Below are 15253 nucleotides of genomic sequence, written 5' to 3' on the forward strand. Positions count from 1 at the left end.
TTGGGTGTTAACTCCGTGCCTGGTGGTATATCACATATTATCATAGTTAATCCTTACAACAACCTAATGATATTGGCACAATTATTATGCCCAATTTATAGATGAAGAAAGTAAGATACAGAGATATTAAGTAGCTTGTCAAAGGTTGCACAACCCATAAGTGGCAGAGCTGGGATTCAGTCGCATATAGTCTGGCCCACACTCTAAACAATGACCCTCCACTCCCTCTTGTCTGATATGAGGCATTGAGGCATTTTTGTAGGCAGTGTTATCTTTGCCCATAAGTTTATATGATGATGGGAACATTTCCAAATATCCACTTTTAGAGTGCTGTCACTGTAGATGAGTTTCATTCAAGTAGTTTTTTTTTCCCACTAAGTATTAAAACATCACATTTACTTCAAAGACATAGATTACGTGTTTATATTTTTTAAATGTCTGCCAGGCAGCATATTACTGATAGCCATCTGTCATCACAGAACAGGGCAGCTAATTTAGAACACTTAGCTTTTTAAAAGAAAAATTGTATAACTCATCTTTAAGCTTAAAACTCTTAAATACTTTGCAACTAGAAAACCAACAAACATTTTCGTGGTTCAGAGTACTGCAGTTTTCTTCTCGCGCCACAGTGGCTCATTTTGCAAGAGTCCTATTATCTGGTGGCTTTTCCCATCAGGAGTAGAATTGAATCCAAACTCCATCCCTTAGCTCACTGTAGACACTATTTTCATGAGACTGACCTGCTACCTACTGTGCAACAGGACGCCTCCGACATTGTATTTTCAGCTCTAGAATTCAGTTCGATTCTTCTTTATATCATCTCTTTCTCTCCTTAATTGTGTTCATATTTTTCTTTAAATCCTTGAGCACAGGCCTCCCACTCTGACCACTTGTCCTTGGCCGCTTTCCCTTCCCTTCATCATACCTCACTGGCTTCTCTCTATGCCTTGTATGTGCCCATCCTGGCACCCAGCTGTGGACCTTTGCACTGCCATTCCCTCTGCCAAGAGTCTTCATGTTCTCTCCTCTTCGACATTCAGATCTCAATCCCAGGGTCACCTCCTCAGAGGCCCTCCCTGTCCTTCTGTCTCCAGGACCCATTCCCCATTCTCCACACCCTGTCTCCTCTCTTTTTCATGCTTGGCAGTACTGAGAGCATTCTGATTTGTTTGGTTTTACTGTTCGTCTGTCTCCCTCACTTCAGTGGAATGTCAAGTCTCTGAGAACAAGGATTTTCTCTTGTTCGCCACCGTGTCCCCCCAGCACCTAGAACGGTCCTGACGTCATAGAATGTGTACGTGGGCAGCGGCAGTTGGACCGAAGTATTTTTGTGGCTGTGCCTGACCCTTCGCTGCTTCTTGCTCCCCTGCATGCTGTTTCTTCCACAGGGATCGACTGCCCCACAGTCTCTACGGGTCTAAACACTGACTCTTCTTTTTAGAAAAAAAAAAAATCTCCTTTTCCCAGTTTCTCTATGTGGGAATGGTCTTCCATGTGGCCCTTCTTGCTTTATCTTAGTTATTTGTGAACATGGTTTATCTCTGTGAAGTTGGGCCCAGCTGACTCTGCTGAATGTCCATCCCAGTGAATCAGTGCCTTGCACAGGGCAGACAGATGCTTAGGACCTACTTGTTACATTAGTACTCGAAGAGACAGTATAATTTCGTCGGCTGCCGGCTCAGAAGGCAGAAATCTTAATTAGACTTTTGCATACCTGTTTGCCTGGCCGACTTCTCTCCTCCCCCTGTCCCTGGGTGAGATGCCAGCGCCTGACTCGCTGCAGAGCCCCCTCCCCCCACCCCCACCCCGACCTCTGGCTGTGATGGCTGGAATCAACGAGATGATGTTCCATGTACTTAGGGGAAAGTGCTGAATAAATGCAGGTGACTTGTTGTTGTTTGTTATAATTATGTTCTTTGAGTCCTGTGTTGCATAGTGAGCTGCGGAATGCCTCAGAGTGTTTTAGGAAAGAACTACGAAGTGATTGTAGAGCACTTGGCAAGCTTGTCGCATCGGGTGCATGGCACTGGCAGTAAGGCATGTTGAATTGGAGGCGGCAGGGAAGATGGGCTGCAGGTTTCCGTGTGATGCTGTTCCCCGTATGGGTGTGTGCTCTTGCCTCCCCCAGACAATTCCCTAATTGAGCTGCTGAGATCAGAGGCTTGTGACGTTCAGAATAAGACCTAACAATACTTGTGTGGGGTTTAAATGGCATTGGGAATCATTAATGAGACAAAAAGCTATGATTTCCCCTAGATTAACATGCAGGCTGGGGTTTGGCATGCCGAAATTCACTGTTTTGGTCTCTAGCCCAAACATGCTAGAGTCATTATATTGTCATGTGGTAATTAACTGTTCCTTTAATACAAGTAATAAATATTAAGCCTGAGAGGTATTTAGCAACGCCTTTTACATAATCCAAAACGATATTCAAATGCTGTAGGCGTTGAGTCATTCAACTGTACTATAGTAAAGTTTGAAGTTTAATACATAGAGATTTTTGAACGTTCAGTTCATTCTTTATTCTATGACCAGTTCTGCTACTTAGGCATTAACCTTTAATCATGTTCAATTAAATATATATGCCGCAATGAATAATTACAAGATTGCCAGAATTTTCATTTACAATATAATGCTTTGAAAATTTGTCTAAAGGTCCTAGTTACCATTCACTTGATAATGTGCGTATTATTTTTACATGTTACTGAATTCCTTGCTGAATCTAACGAGGGAAACTATTTTTTATTCGAAGCAGACACAGTGGGTCCTGGCCTCTTAAAAGGAATGGACTGGAAAAGTTGTCAAGAGAAATTTGGGGGATGGAGGGCAGCATACTAGCTTAGCTCTTTAAAATATAATTTGTACTGGCAGTTGTGCTGGGAAACCTACAGCGATGAACATTCATAGAATTCTATAGAAGCACAGTGGCTCTCCTTCTCCTCAGTTCTTCCCTGACCCCTGTTTCAAGTTAAAGCTGTCGTTCTACATGGACGGGGCCACGGGCAATACTCTCTTTTATCTCCTTCACGTCATTTGCGCAGCATAAGGCCATGTGGGGAGTGGGAAGAGGAGTGTGGGTGGGAAGGTGTCCAGAGAAGATACTGAAATTAAAAAAAAAAAAAAAAAAGCTGCACCTGGAATGTTCTGAGGATGTCCATTCTGTAGCGCTATTACCGCTCCTACTTACAGGGAACCGTCTCCCCAAAATAGCTTTTGAAATCTAATTTAATATAAATATTTCAATGCTGATAAAAATAATAATGAGAGGCCACAAATGAGAAGGCAATGAGGTAGTCATAAACTGTATATACGCACAGAATCAGTGCCCGGCTGCCGGGGTTTCGCGTGATGGGCGGTGCTAAAGGCTGTGCTGGACGTGCCGCGGGGCCTGCCTTTTGTAAACCCCACCAAGACGCTGGCTCCTCAAAGCGCTCCTGGCTCCTGGCTCCTGGTGGCTCCGCCGACTGAGGCGTGGTAGACGGAGCCCTCGTCTCCAGGAACCAAGGGTGGTCTGAAAAATGAACTGCTCTGGTATTTGAAAATTCAGTGCGCGCCTGGATATATACCCTTGTTGATCCACTGGGCTCTGTGTTTAGCATTCCTCAACCGGAGACTAAATCTTCGCAGCCGTCTCACAAGTGACGCTGGCGTCCATACCAGAAATACCTTCCGTAATCTCTTCTAAGCCCAGCAGACTCGGGGATGCTTCTACTCCGACAGGGCCCCAGAGTCCCAGAGGAAGTGCCCCACTGGGGCCCGGCAGGTGGATTATAAGTGCAGCAGAAATAAAATTAAAGACCCAGCTGATGCCAGAAGAACATTGAATGTCTCTCCATTTTGTGCTGAATGAATGGTAAAGGCAAAGTCCGCGCCTGTACCCCGAATTCCACATCTGCAGTGTCCGATTTTAGGTCCAAATCTGTTGCAGGAAAGGGGACCCCTTCCATGGCCCGAGAGTGGGCTCTTGTCTAACACTCGGAAATGAATTGTCCGAGGAGACACAGGTGCTGGCAAAACAAGAGACTTTATTGGGAAGGGGCGCCCGGGCGGAGAGCAGCAGGGACAGGGAACCCCGGAGCACTGCTCTGCCACGTGGCTCCCAGTCTCGAGTTTTATGGTGATGGGGTGAGTTTCCGGGTTGTCTCTGGCCAATCACTCTGACTCAGGGTCCTTCCTGGTAGCACATCCGTCGCTCAGCCAAGATGGATTCCAGCAAGGATTCTGGGAGGCTGGTAGGACTTAAGGACTGGCGTCTCCTCTCTCCTTTTGACCTTGCCCGAATTCTTCCGGTTGGTGGTAGCTTGTTAGTTCCGCATTCCTTACCAGGACCTCCCGTTGTAAGAGAACTCATGCGAGTGGCTACTGTTGTGCCTGGCCGGGGTGGGCGGTTTCGGTCAGTGGTTCCCCTCACAAATCCAGTTTTTCTGTAAGTGAATCTGATGGTGGAGAGCACATTGAATTGGCTGCAGGACCTCTCATGACTGGCCCAGATGCCCTTCTCCTGCTGTTTGTACTATAACCAGCAGTGTGGTGGCCTCCTGGCGGGCTGGCCTGCTGGCGCAGGACGGGTCACAGCAGCTGGGTCACCAGCTGTGCCTCTGAGGAAAGACAGAACCACCGAGAGCAGAAACCCGGGGTTCTCCCATCTTTAGGTCACTAGCTGGTAAGCCCTGACTCTTTCCTGAGCATGCTTCATCAGTAAAGGAGGGCCGTGACAGAAAGGGGAGCCCGCCCCCTCAGGGGACCTTCCTCTTTGGAAGGACAGTCACTGGATCTCACAGACTTGGGTTTGAGATCTCTCTGCCCAGCTAACCAGCCGGTAACCTGGGCCCATCACCCCGCCTCAATGAGCTTTAGTTCCCTCTTCTGTGAAAGGAACATGATCTGTGTGTCACACCTCTCTCCCAGGAGTGTCCTGGGGCTCAAATGAGAAAATGTCCGTAAAAGTGTCCTGTGATGGCCAGACGCTCTCCAGGTATCAGGTGTTATTTCCAACTTCTTAAGAATTACTGGAAACTTGAGGCCTTTGGCACCTTCCCACTCGCTGCTTCCTCCGCGTGGGCGCTAGGTGATAGGTGATTTTCCCGGGCTCCTCCCCTTGCCGCCGCGTGTATCTTTCTTCCTATCAGATCAGGGAATGGAAAATCCTTTAAGTGTCACATTAGGCCAGGGAAGTGGGCAAATCCCAGGGAGCCCGTGGCCATTCCCACCCCGTTTTCATGTACTGGGTCGGTCTGCGTGCACATCCCTTAGCAGCCGCAGAGAAGCACCCAGTCCATCCAGCCGCGGGGCCTTGGGGAGCTGACTCCCTGGGAGCTGGGTGACCTCCTCCCAGCGTCCTCGAGGCCAGGAAGGTGGCTCGAATGTGTCCAGAGGGGGGTGACGTGTGTTTCCCTCTCGTGCAGATCCTGTTCCGGCTCTGGACCTCGGGCAGCAGCTCCAGCTCAAAGTGCAGCGCCTACACGACATTGAAACAGAGAACCAGAAACTTAGGGAAACTCTCGAAGAATACAACAAGGAATTTGCTGAAGTGAAAAATCAAGGTTGGTGGAAAATGTACTCATTCCTTGCTTTTTCTTGCTTTTTCTTTTCTTCTCTTTTTTCTTTTCTTCCTTTCTTCTTTTTTCTTTTCTTTCTTTCTTTCTTTTTTAATTGCCTTCCCCATACTGTTGGAACTAGCTCTGATTGTCACCTTCATCATAAAGTCGGGGTGGGGCAAGAATCAGAGTCATGAAAGAGAGATAATAATAATGCTTAGCAATTGAGAAGGAAAACTTTACCTCTGCAAAACGACTGCGTATGATTGTATTGCCCTCCCTCCGGACGGATCAGGATTCTGTTAAAGTTCTTCCTGAATCATCATGTGATAGGATCTGCCTTTTCAAAGATGGATGCGTTGCCTGCGGGTGACACCTGTCAGAGAGCCAGCTTATGATCAAAGGGTCACAGCCAGTAAGTCCTTTAATAACTGAGGCCATACAGTAAGGCTTTAGGCGCAGCCTCCACATCCCCACGCATAAGCCCCGTGGCGTCCTGGTCACTGTCACCTATTCGTGACGAAGTTAACGAAGGAAAACAAAACAGCTTTCTGGCAACAAGGAAAGAGGGCAAAGGTCGCCTGGCTTTTCCTGTCAGGGAAGAACAAAGAAATCTCTCCCACACCTAAAATCCAGACGTGTCCCAGTCGGGAACCTCGTGGCTTCCTCGTCTTGAGGAAAATCACTGCCCCATGTGACAGCCGCTCTAGGTTTCTCAGCCAAGTCCAAGTAGAAGTGGGCCTGTTTGGTTTTGTTGGGGGTGTGGGTGAGGAAGGTGACAGAAAAGAGAGCAAACGGCTTGGGGGACTTCTGAGGGCTGGAGAAAGAATTACCTGATGACGATTTTTTTTTTTTTTTGCTGTGCTGGGTCTTCGTTGTTGTGCACGGGCTCTATGGCACATGGGCTTCAGTAGTTGTGGCGCCCAGGCTTAGTTGCCCCGAGGTATGTGGGATCTTCCAAGACCAGGGATCGAACCCGTGTTGCCTGCGTTGGCAGGTGGATTCTTAACTACTGTGCCACCAGGGAAGTCCCTGATGACGATTGTTAAAAGCATCCTTGGGGCTTCCCTGGTGGCGCAGTGGTTGGGAGTCCGCCTGCCGATGCAGGGGACACGGGTTCATGCCCCGGTCCGGGAAGATCCCACATGCCGTGGAGCAGCTGGGCCCGTGAGCCAGGGCCGCTGAGCCTGCGCGTCCGGAGCCTGTGCTCCGCAACGGGAGAGGCCACAGCAGTGAGAGGCCCGCGTACCGCAAAAAAAAAAAAAGAAAAAAAAAAAGCATCCTTGGGTTTTGAGACCTTTGGACACCAGCTGGCAAGGAGGGGTCGTGCGCAGAAAGGACCCGGGAAGAGGCAGGAAGGTCCAGGCCTGGGCAGTGAGGACGGCAGGCCCGAGGGCCCCTTCCTCGGGGATGCCACCTCGTTCTGGCCCACAGGGAGCTGTGAGCCTGTGGGACACAAGGGACAGTTTGGTCCTGCTGGGGAGCGAGGTGAGGACTTAGGAGCTTGGGGTCCAGTGAGAGAAATGCTCCCTTCCCCCTGCGGGACTTGGCTCTGGTCAGAACCACCCAGCGCCCGGGGGAAAGAGAACCTGTGGATTCTGGTTCTGCACGTTTCCTTCCGGTGGCCTCTGGCATCTTGTTTTGGCGGCTCCACCGCTTGGGTCTCCTTCAGCTTGATTTGGTTTTGTTGTAGGACGCGGTCGCCTTCCCCCCTCTGTTCTGTCAGCGCCCCAGGGCCAATTGCCCAGTGCAGGGTCATTGCCTCCCCAAAGGCCTCACCTGATGGACATTTCTAAATGAAATGCAGAGCCTAAGGGACTTCCCTGGCTGTCCAGTGGTTAGGACTGGACTTGGCGCTTTCACTGTAGGGGGCACGGGTTCGATCCCTGGTTGGGGAACTAAGATCCCACAAGCCACGTGGCGTGGCAAAAAAAAAAAGAAAAAAAAGGGAGAGCGAGAGAAAGAAATGCAGAGTCCAAGATTCAAGAACAAAGGCTCCAAAGGCCAGCAGACCGGGCCAGGGTCCCTTGGTTGCCACCACTTCGCTGTGTGACCTGGAGCAAGTGGTCTCACATTGTTGAAGCCTCGTTTTCTTGGGTGGGGGCAGAATTCTCGTACTAACCCTGAAGGGCTGTTGTAGGATCAGATGAGATGCGCTGTTCCCAACACTCAGCAAATACCAGCTGCTCTTACCTCAGCGCTGTGGCTTTTTCCGGAAGTCGCCCCCCGTCCTTCTCTTTGTTTATTGGCGTCTTTACCGATTTCCCGCTGCCAGGAACATGCGCTTTCCTCTCTTCTCTCCCCAGTATAAAAATGATTTGAATTTGGAAGGGGTTGAGGCGCACATCACTTGTTTTAGTCATCACAGCTGTAGTGTGGATGGATCAAGTGTTAGAGCAGGACAGGAGTTTCTTTATCACATGCTGTAACTCTCCCCCACTCCATGCAAAGGTGAGTGAACGGGGCCCAGGCACAGCCCGTGGGAGCAGAGGTCTTTGGTGTCCTCTCCTCCACGCCGCTCTCCCTTCTCCCCTGCTCACACGGAGGGGACCCAGCTGGGACACGCCCAGGGCAATGTCCTGGACCTGGGCCCAGGTGCCAGAGGAGAGACCGAGGCTCCAGGACAAATCCGCCCCTGGCTCACTGAGCAGCCCACCTGGGCTGGATGTGACCCTACTTTGATCATGAGCTGGCTCTCTGACAGGTGTCACCCGCAGGCAACGCATCTGTCGTTGAAGGCAGATCCCCACCAGACAGAGTGGGAGCCCCAGGCTAGTGCCCCAAACTCCTCTGGAAGGAGCATAGATGGGTCACACTGAGAAACCCATTGGGTTGAGCACCAGGGCCCAGGGGCTGCCCAGATGTTTCCAACCCATTGCTCAAGGCAGAAATGCTGCGTGTTTACAGCCGCACTGACCATCGACTAAAAAGAATGTGCAGATGTTTCCAGAGGTGACCTGTCGTGTCCGCTTTGGACGTGTTCCGCTCTCTCCCAGCCTGGGCCCCGTCACTCCATGTTAACCATTGTGCTCACAGAGTGTTTCTTCCAGGCCCCAAACACCCGGCCCGAGAGGCAGGAAGCCCCCTGTTCGTCTCTCAAATGCCCTGCCAAGGTCATTGGTCTTAATTCCCTCTCTCCTCCTCTGAGGAGAACCCTCTGGTTCCACTGGATGAAAAAGGCCAGTTTCTTATCTTAACGAAGGAGCCCCTAGCTTTTATGCGCCAAGCCACGTGGGTACCAATGCCCGGCTGCCTGGCTCCCGCTCGGCCCGGCGTGTCGGTGCAGCTCAGGGAGCAGAAGCTGACGTGAGCTACAGCCCGAAGGAACAAGGGCCGCCAGTCCAAGCACTTACATGGGCAGAGACCTGGCAGGCGACATTGTCGCGTGGGCCTGGAGCCCCGTTGTCACAACCCCGTCGAGGCCTCACCCTGCTCAGCCCAGCCTCATGCCCCAGCCACTTTCCGAGCACCCACTGTGTCAGGTGCTGGGACGACCAAGAAACTCAGCCTTGCCTCCCACGAGATGGACCCACGCCCAGGCAGGTGCGGTCCCCCAAGAGCTCCACCAGCCTTGGAGCCGGGGCCTCGGTGCTCTGCCTGGGGCTGGCTGGCCCGCCCAGGGGGGTGGGGGTGAATGGGGCAGGAGCAGGTGGAGTGGTCCCACCCCAGAGCCACTTACGAGTCTGAGTTAGGACCCTGCCCTGTTCGTTGCATCTGCTCTTGTGTTCCTGTTTTGGGTCACTGAAGCAACTGCTGTAAACACGCACTTGGTGGTGGGGGAACCTGGGCTTTCCAGGGGCGGCCCTGACCCCCAAGGGACCCTGCGTCCTGAACACCGGGCACTGCAGGGCTTCGTCACACAGCACTGCTTCCCACGCCTCTGGCACTCCCCCTCCCTCAGCTGCGGCTCCCCTGGGCCCGTCATCGGTTCTGCACACGCAGCCTGGGTCTGCCAGACTCTGGCCCCGGTGGAGGGTGCTCTCAGCACCCAGGCTCTGGGGCTGGTCCCTTCCAGCCGAGGAGACAGGTGCCCCATCCACTTAGCGCACCGTGTGTCTCATCACTTGGGAAACAGCAAAGCTGCAGCCCATGGCCAGGGAGGTCAGTAGGCTTCTTCCAAAATGTACGCACAATTATGAACCGTTTTCTTTGTAAGAAAGTACTTAAACCCACACTAAAATGTTATTAATCTCCCCTCAGTAGAGGACTAATTGAAGCCTCGTCAGTAGGATGATACTGTATTTTACCGTTGATTTCCCCCCTCTTTTTCTTAAGTTGTATTAGAGAGACATAGTTCTTCTTCCCAGCAAAGTCCATTGATCCTCCTCAACCTAAATGTTTAAAGTTCAATTTAACATTTAGGGAGTAAAAGGTCTCCGAAGGGACTTGTAACCATTGATTTTGTGTCAGAGTTGAAGAGCTAAAGTTTAAAACACACCAATCCTCCTAGGTTATGAAAGCCTAGTATATATAGCCACATGGAACCATGCTTCTCTTACTGGAGTATTTTTTTCCCCCTTCTGCAGAGGTAACGATAAAAGCACTTAAAGAGAAAATCCGAGAATATGAACAGACTCTGAAGAACCAAGCCGAGACCATAGCTCTCGAAAAGGAACAAAAGTTACAAAATGATTTTGCAGAAAAGGAGAGGTGAGCACGTGTTGGGATCTGCACGCACTGGCGTGCTGACGTAACGTTTTACTTGTACACTTCACATCACAAGACAGCTTTTTTTAAATGGACCTGTGAAATAAGCCCAGGTTGGAAACCAAAATCCTAGGGGCTCTAAGGCACAATTTTGTTTGAAAAACAAAGGTGTCCCTTGTTCTGTAATTTGTGAGATTGTGAGATGACCTTGAGTGAAATGTACCAGTCTTTCCCTTTGGTGGGTAGTGTCAGGTGTGTCAAAGGGCGTGTCTGTCGGGGCCACATGGTGCCGGGGCTTGAGCACAAAATGTGTGTGGTTGGCACATAGGGGTGGTACCCGAGGTAAGATGAGACGGGTGGGACTGTCCCCTGCCGTGTGTCTTCTCTGGGAACCCAGGGCGATGCTGAGCTCCTGATACCTTCTTAAGTGAATTTTGATATTTAACATCTCTGTCTGTCTGTCTGTCTGTCTGTCTGTCTCTCCCTCTCTCTCTCTCTCTCTCTCTCTCTCTCTCTCTCTCTCACACACACACACACACACAATATCTTTTTTTTTTTTTAATTTTTTTTGTCTCTTGCCTCTTTTCATTACCTCACAGTGCTCCATACACCAAGGAGTTAGTATCAGCAAGATATCTTAATGCACCATTCAAGGGCTGTGAGTGTTAGGTTTCCACGGGCCTGCTTCCCCCAAAACTTTGCCACAAATAATGAGTTGCTTTTTCACTAGTGTGATGACTTAATGAAAGTTAGATTTCTTATAAAAACCATAGGAGTGTCGAACTTACCAATTCAAACTGCATTAAGTCAGATCTCTCAGAACTCTGGTGAAGCTAAGGTTTAAAAATCTAAGCCTGTCATGAAGAAACGTGAGTCCATTAACGAGAGGCACTAAAAGTCTGGTTACAAGTTAAGAGGCAGGCCCCGTGGTGGGGTTTTGTGGGTGTTTCCCGTGGACTTGGAATGCAGCTGCTCGGACTTCTATGAGGCAGGCTCCGTGGAGATCTCGGGCATCACCAAGGCCTCTCTGGGCCACCGTTAAACTGGCTTCATTTAGAAAAGAAGAAGAATGCCCGCTACACTCATTGCCGGGCCCTCTCGAGATGTTGTCTCAGCAAGTGCCCAGGATAGACCTGTGGAGCAGACCATCTCATTTTACAGATTAGGCACCTGCCCACACTCTCCCAGCGAGGTACCCAGAGGTGGGGGCAGAGCCTGACCCACCGCTATGGCCCTGGCCTCCCTTTGCGCTCAGACTTGGCCTCCCAAAGCCCTCACTGCAGGACCAAAGCCAGTCCCTCGGGGCCAAGCCCAGATCTACAGGGGATGTCGCATCTACGCTGCTGGGAGAGCAGGGCTGGGTACAGCCCCTGGGAAGAAAGTGAGCCCCACAGAGTCGGGGTTCTGTGACCCAGCAGATGTGGGTTCTTGACCCAGCAGCCGTGGAACTGGCACTAAATATGTCTCCTAGGAAAGCACTCTGTGCCCAAAGAGATTTCTCACCATATTACTGATAATGGAGGGGAGGGGGGAATGCAAGCCATTGAAATGCCTCGCCAACAGGAAATGGGTGCGTAAAAGTGTCCACCCCTAACGGGAACGTTATACAGCCATTATAAAATAATAGTTTTGTTGAATTTGCAATTATACCAGAAATGTATCCAGCATAATGCGAAGTGAAAAATGCATGATACTGAATTATAGACAGCGTGATTACATCTGCAGAGAGCAAACTTATGCATTACAAAAGTAGGGAAATAAATTTCTATAGGACTTTAATATTATTAAGTTGATTTTTCAAACTAGGTAAAAGGATTGATTATATTAAAAGATGCAAATAACTGACCACTGGGGGTGGGGGATGAAGCTAGATCTTTATCTCATTCTTTACACCAAAAAATTGAAACAGATTAGGATTTAAGTATTAATAATTAAATCATGTACGTATTGGAAGAAAACGTGTGCATTTACTTTGTTTTTAATAATTTTGGAATCGAGAGATCTTTCTAAACATAAAAGCAAAGGTATATAAATGCAGCTGCCTAAAATTTCACACAGACTTTTGAAAACAGGTAACAGTGGACAACATTTTTAAACCATCAAGAATCTGGGAAGAAATATTTGCACCACATAAGAAAAAGGGCTAATTTTCTTTATAAACAAAGAACTCTTACAAATTAATAAGGAAAAAACCCAGCGCTGCAAAAAATGGGTAAAGGAGTTGAGCAGACAGTTCATACAAAGAGAAATTCTCAGCTTTACTCCAGACTAAAACTAAGTTTAATTTTATCCAGTGTTGGCACAGCAGAACACTCTCAAATGCTGTTGGCAAGAGTTTAAACTGGTGAGGCTTTTTGTTGGAAAGTTTCTCAATATCTATCAAAACAACAAAAACAGTTGCACATACCCTTTCACCAGTGTAGTTCCTCTGTTAGAATTTTATCCAACAGATTCATTGTCAGAATTATGCACCAGTACCTATGATGATCATTGTGGAATTGTTCAGTAGAAAGGGGTGGTAAACCATCTAAATGTCCATAGAGGCTTGGTTAAGTCAGTTGTTTAATAAGAATGAGGACGAACTATATATGCTGGGGTAGAACAGTTCCACAGTACGGAGATAAGTGAAAAAGCTAGCTGCAGGATACCATGTGTGCTCTGATCCCTTTAGTATTAAAAGAAAGGGGCGGGGAGTGTTTATTACACTATAATATATCACATCTGAGTTTATATTATGCTACAGTATGTTACATATTACATTGTATTTCTATACGTATAGAAAAATTCTAGGACTTCCCTGGTGGCGCAGTGGTTAAGAATCCACCTGCCAATGCAGGGAACACGGGTTCGAGCCCTGATCCAGGAAGATCCCACATGCCGCGGAGCAACTAAGGCCGTGCGCCACAACTGCTGAGCCTGCGCTCTAGAGCCCGCGAGCCACAGCCACTGAGCCCGCGAGCCACAGCTACTGAAGCCCACGCACCTGGAGCCTGTGCTCCGCAACAAAAGAAGCCACTGCAGTGAGAAGCCCGCACACCGCAACAAAGAGCTCTCCACAGCTAGAAAAAGCCCGCACGCCCCAACAAAGACCCAACGCAGCCAAAAATAAAATAAATAAATAAATTTATTTTAAAAAAAGGAAAAAAAATGAGGAAGCCCTTTATTGTATTAAAAAAAAAAGTAAAGAAAAATTCTAGAGAGCTACAAAAGAACTTTGAGGAGTGCCGGTGGAGCCCAAGGGAAAGGACATTTTACCTTCCATGCTCTTATGGTATTTGTGGTGGTGGTTTTTTTCGTTTTTTTTTAACGCAGAGCATCTATTAGTTTTATAATTGAAATATATGCAAGCGCAAGCAGTGCTTTTCCATAGATTTCCATAAATTTGGGTGCCTTTTTTAACTGTACCATTTCTGCTTTTCCGTATTCCCAGGTTTCTTCTTTATGAGAGCATGTGTTATATTCATATGATGTAAAAATAATAAACTTATTTTTAGAGATTTTTCTGCCGATGAGGAGGAAGGAATGCTATTTATTGACCAGGGAATTCATTTGGAGATCATGGGAAATATAAATACGTGGAATGTGGCTGCAAACATTCCGCATGTCCCCATTAGGTATTAGAGTTGCCTTTGCATTCCATTCCAACAGAAACGGAACAGCTGTCGAATCTCTTCAGTACATCCTTTATTCCAGCAAATTCCTTCATTGTGTCAGCAAAATGTAAATGTATCGTTCTTCTTGGGCTAACTTCAGGAAACAATGAGTGCGTGATGATGGTTTTTCTTCCTTTTTTTTTTTTAATATCTGGCATTTCAAGAACAAGCTACATTTAGGATAACCTTCTAGATCAGTTGCCTCACGTCAAGTCCCACGGGAAATACACCTCCCCTCGTGTGATGTGCGGGTACAAAGTCTGGGTGTTAAAGAGCAAGGCATCAGGGCTCCTGGCATTACGAGTTGTAACCGGCCGCGAGCCTCTCACCAGCCGTGCGAAGATGGCTCATCGCCGTAGCTCCAGAACACACAAGATGTGTGAGTTGCTAAACAAGATGACCAATCTGGCTTCTTCCTCTTCCTTTTCAGAAAACTGCAGGAGACCCAGATGTCCACCACCTCAAAGCTGGAAGAAGCCGAACATAAAGTCCAGACTCTGCAAACAGGTGTGCTATTCTGCCTGCCGGTCAAGCTGCTACAGGCCGGGCTGACCTAGGGCAGGTTTGCGCCACCTCCCAGTCCCTCCAGGTCCCCTCTGACACCTGTCACCGCCGCCGCCGTGGTGAGCCTGGAGGAGGGAGGGAGCCTTCGCCCCAGCGTGCCTCAGACCCCCTCCTCCACAGCTCCCCACCTCGACTGCATGAGTCACCCACACTGAGTCGTTGAGGTGGGAGGCTCTGAATCCCATTTGCATCGCTGCCACAAGCCATCCTTTCTTCCTGCTCTTTTTCCAACAAACAAGTCTAAATCACCAAACTGTCAAGGGCTGACATCTCATTTGGAGCAATAATGAGGGCAAAAAAACCCCTTATTTCTACCCTGTGAAGTTAAGGAGAACAGTAATAGCAGACCTTTAAAACTTTAGATGCCAAAAAAGGTTATGCTTGAGTTTTTATCGCTTCTTTGAACTTCTTCCTGCCTTTTTTCTTTTTGTTCTGAAAGAGAAATGGCGCTATATATTTAATTTAAATGTGGGGAAAAAAATCAGAAGACATCAGAGTCCAAGTTTTAAAAAAACACAAGTGACAGAGTGGGAGAAACTAATCATAACAAATTCACAGTCAAATAATATCCAAAGAATGTAAAGCTCACCTACAAATCAAAAAAAAATAGATAAACCGTCCAGGAGAACAATGGGCTAAGGATGAAAACAGGCAGTTTGCGGAAGACGTACACGCGGCCAATACACATATGAAAAAATGTTAATTTTGAACAGGCAGGGAAATGCTAATTAAATCAGTAAAAGATTGTTTTGCCTGTCAGACTGTCGAATTTTTTTTTTAATTGATAATTTACAGTGTTGGTGGAAGTATAGGAAAATAGTCACACTCTTAGTATTGACGTGGATGTAAATC

General features: G+C 48.3%; 1 protein-coding gene across 12 annotated transcripts in view; it reads left to right on the top strand.

Moving 5' to 3' along the window:
- Positions 1 to 15253, top strand: part of CUX1 (cut like homeobox 1) — a gene marked incomplete at its 3' end in the record, with an annotated part of 372121 nt that overhangs the window by 222682 nt on the left and 134186 nt on the right. For all 12 annotated transcript variants that reach the window (XM_082670227.1, XM_082670228.1, XM_082670231.1 and 9 more), the window contains exons 5-7: positions 5406 to 5543; positions 10064 to 10187; positions 14268 to 14344. In XM_082670227.1, the coding sequence (XP_082526353.1) occupies positions 5406 to 5543; positions 10064 to 10187; positions 14268 to 14344 (339 nt within the window). The remainder of the gene's footprint in view (positions 1 to 5405; positions 5544 to 10063; positions 10188 to 14267; positions 14345 to 15253) is intronic.

The sequence above is a fragment of the Grampus griseus genome, assembly GCF_964374135.1.
Source record: "Grampus griseus genome assembly, chromosome: 14".
Taxonomy (NCBI): Eukaryota; Metazoa; Chordata; class Mammalia; order Artiodactyla; family Delphinidae; genus Grampus; species Grampus griseus.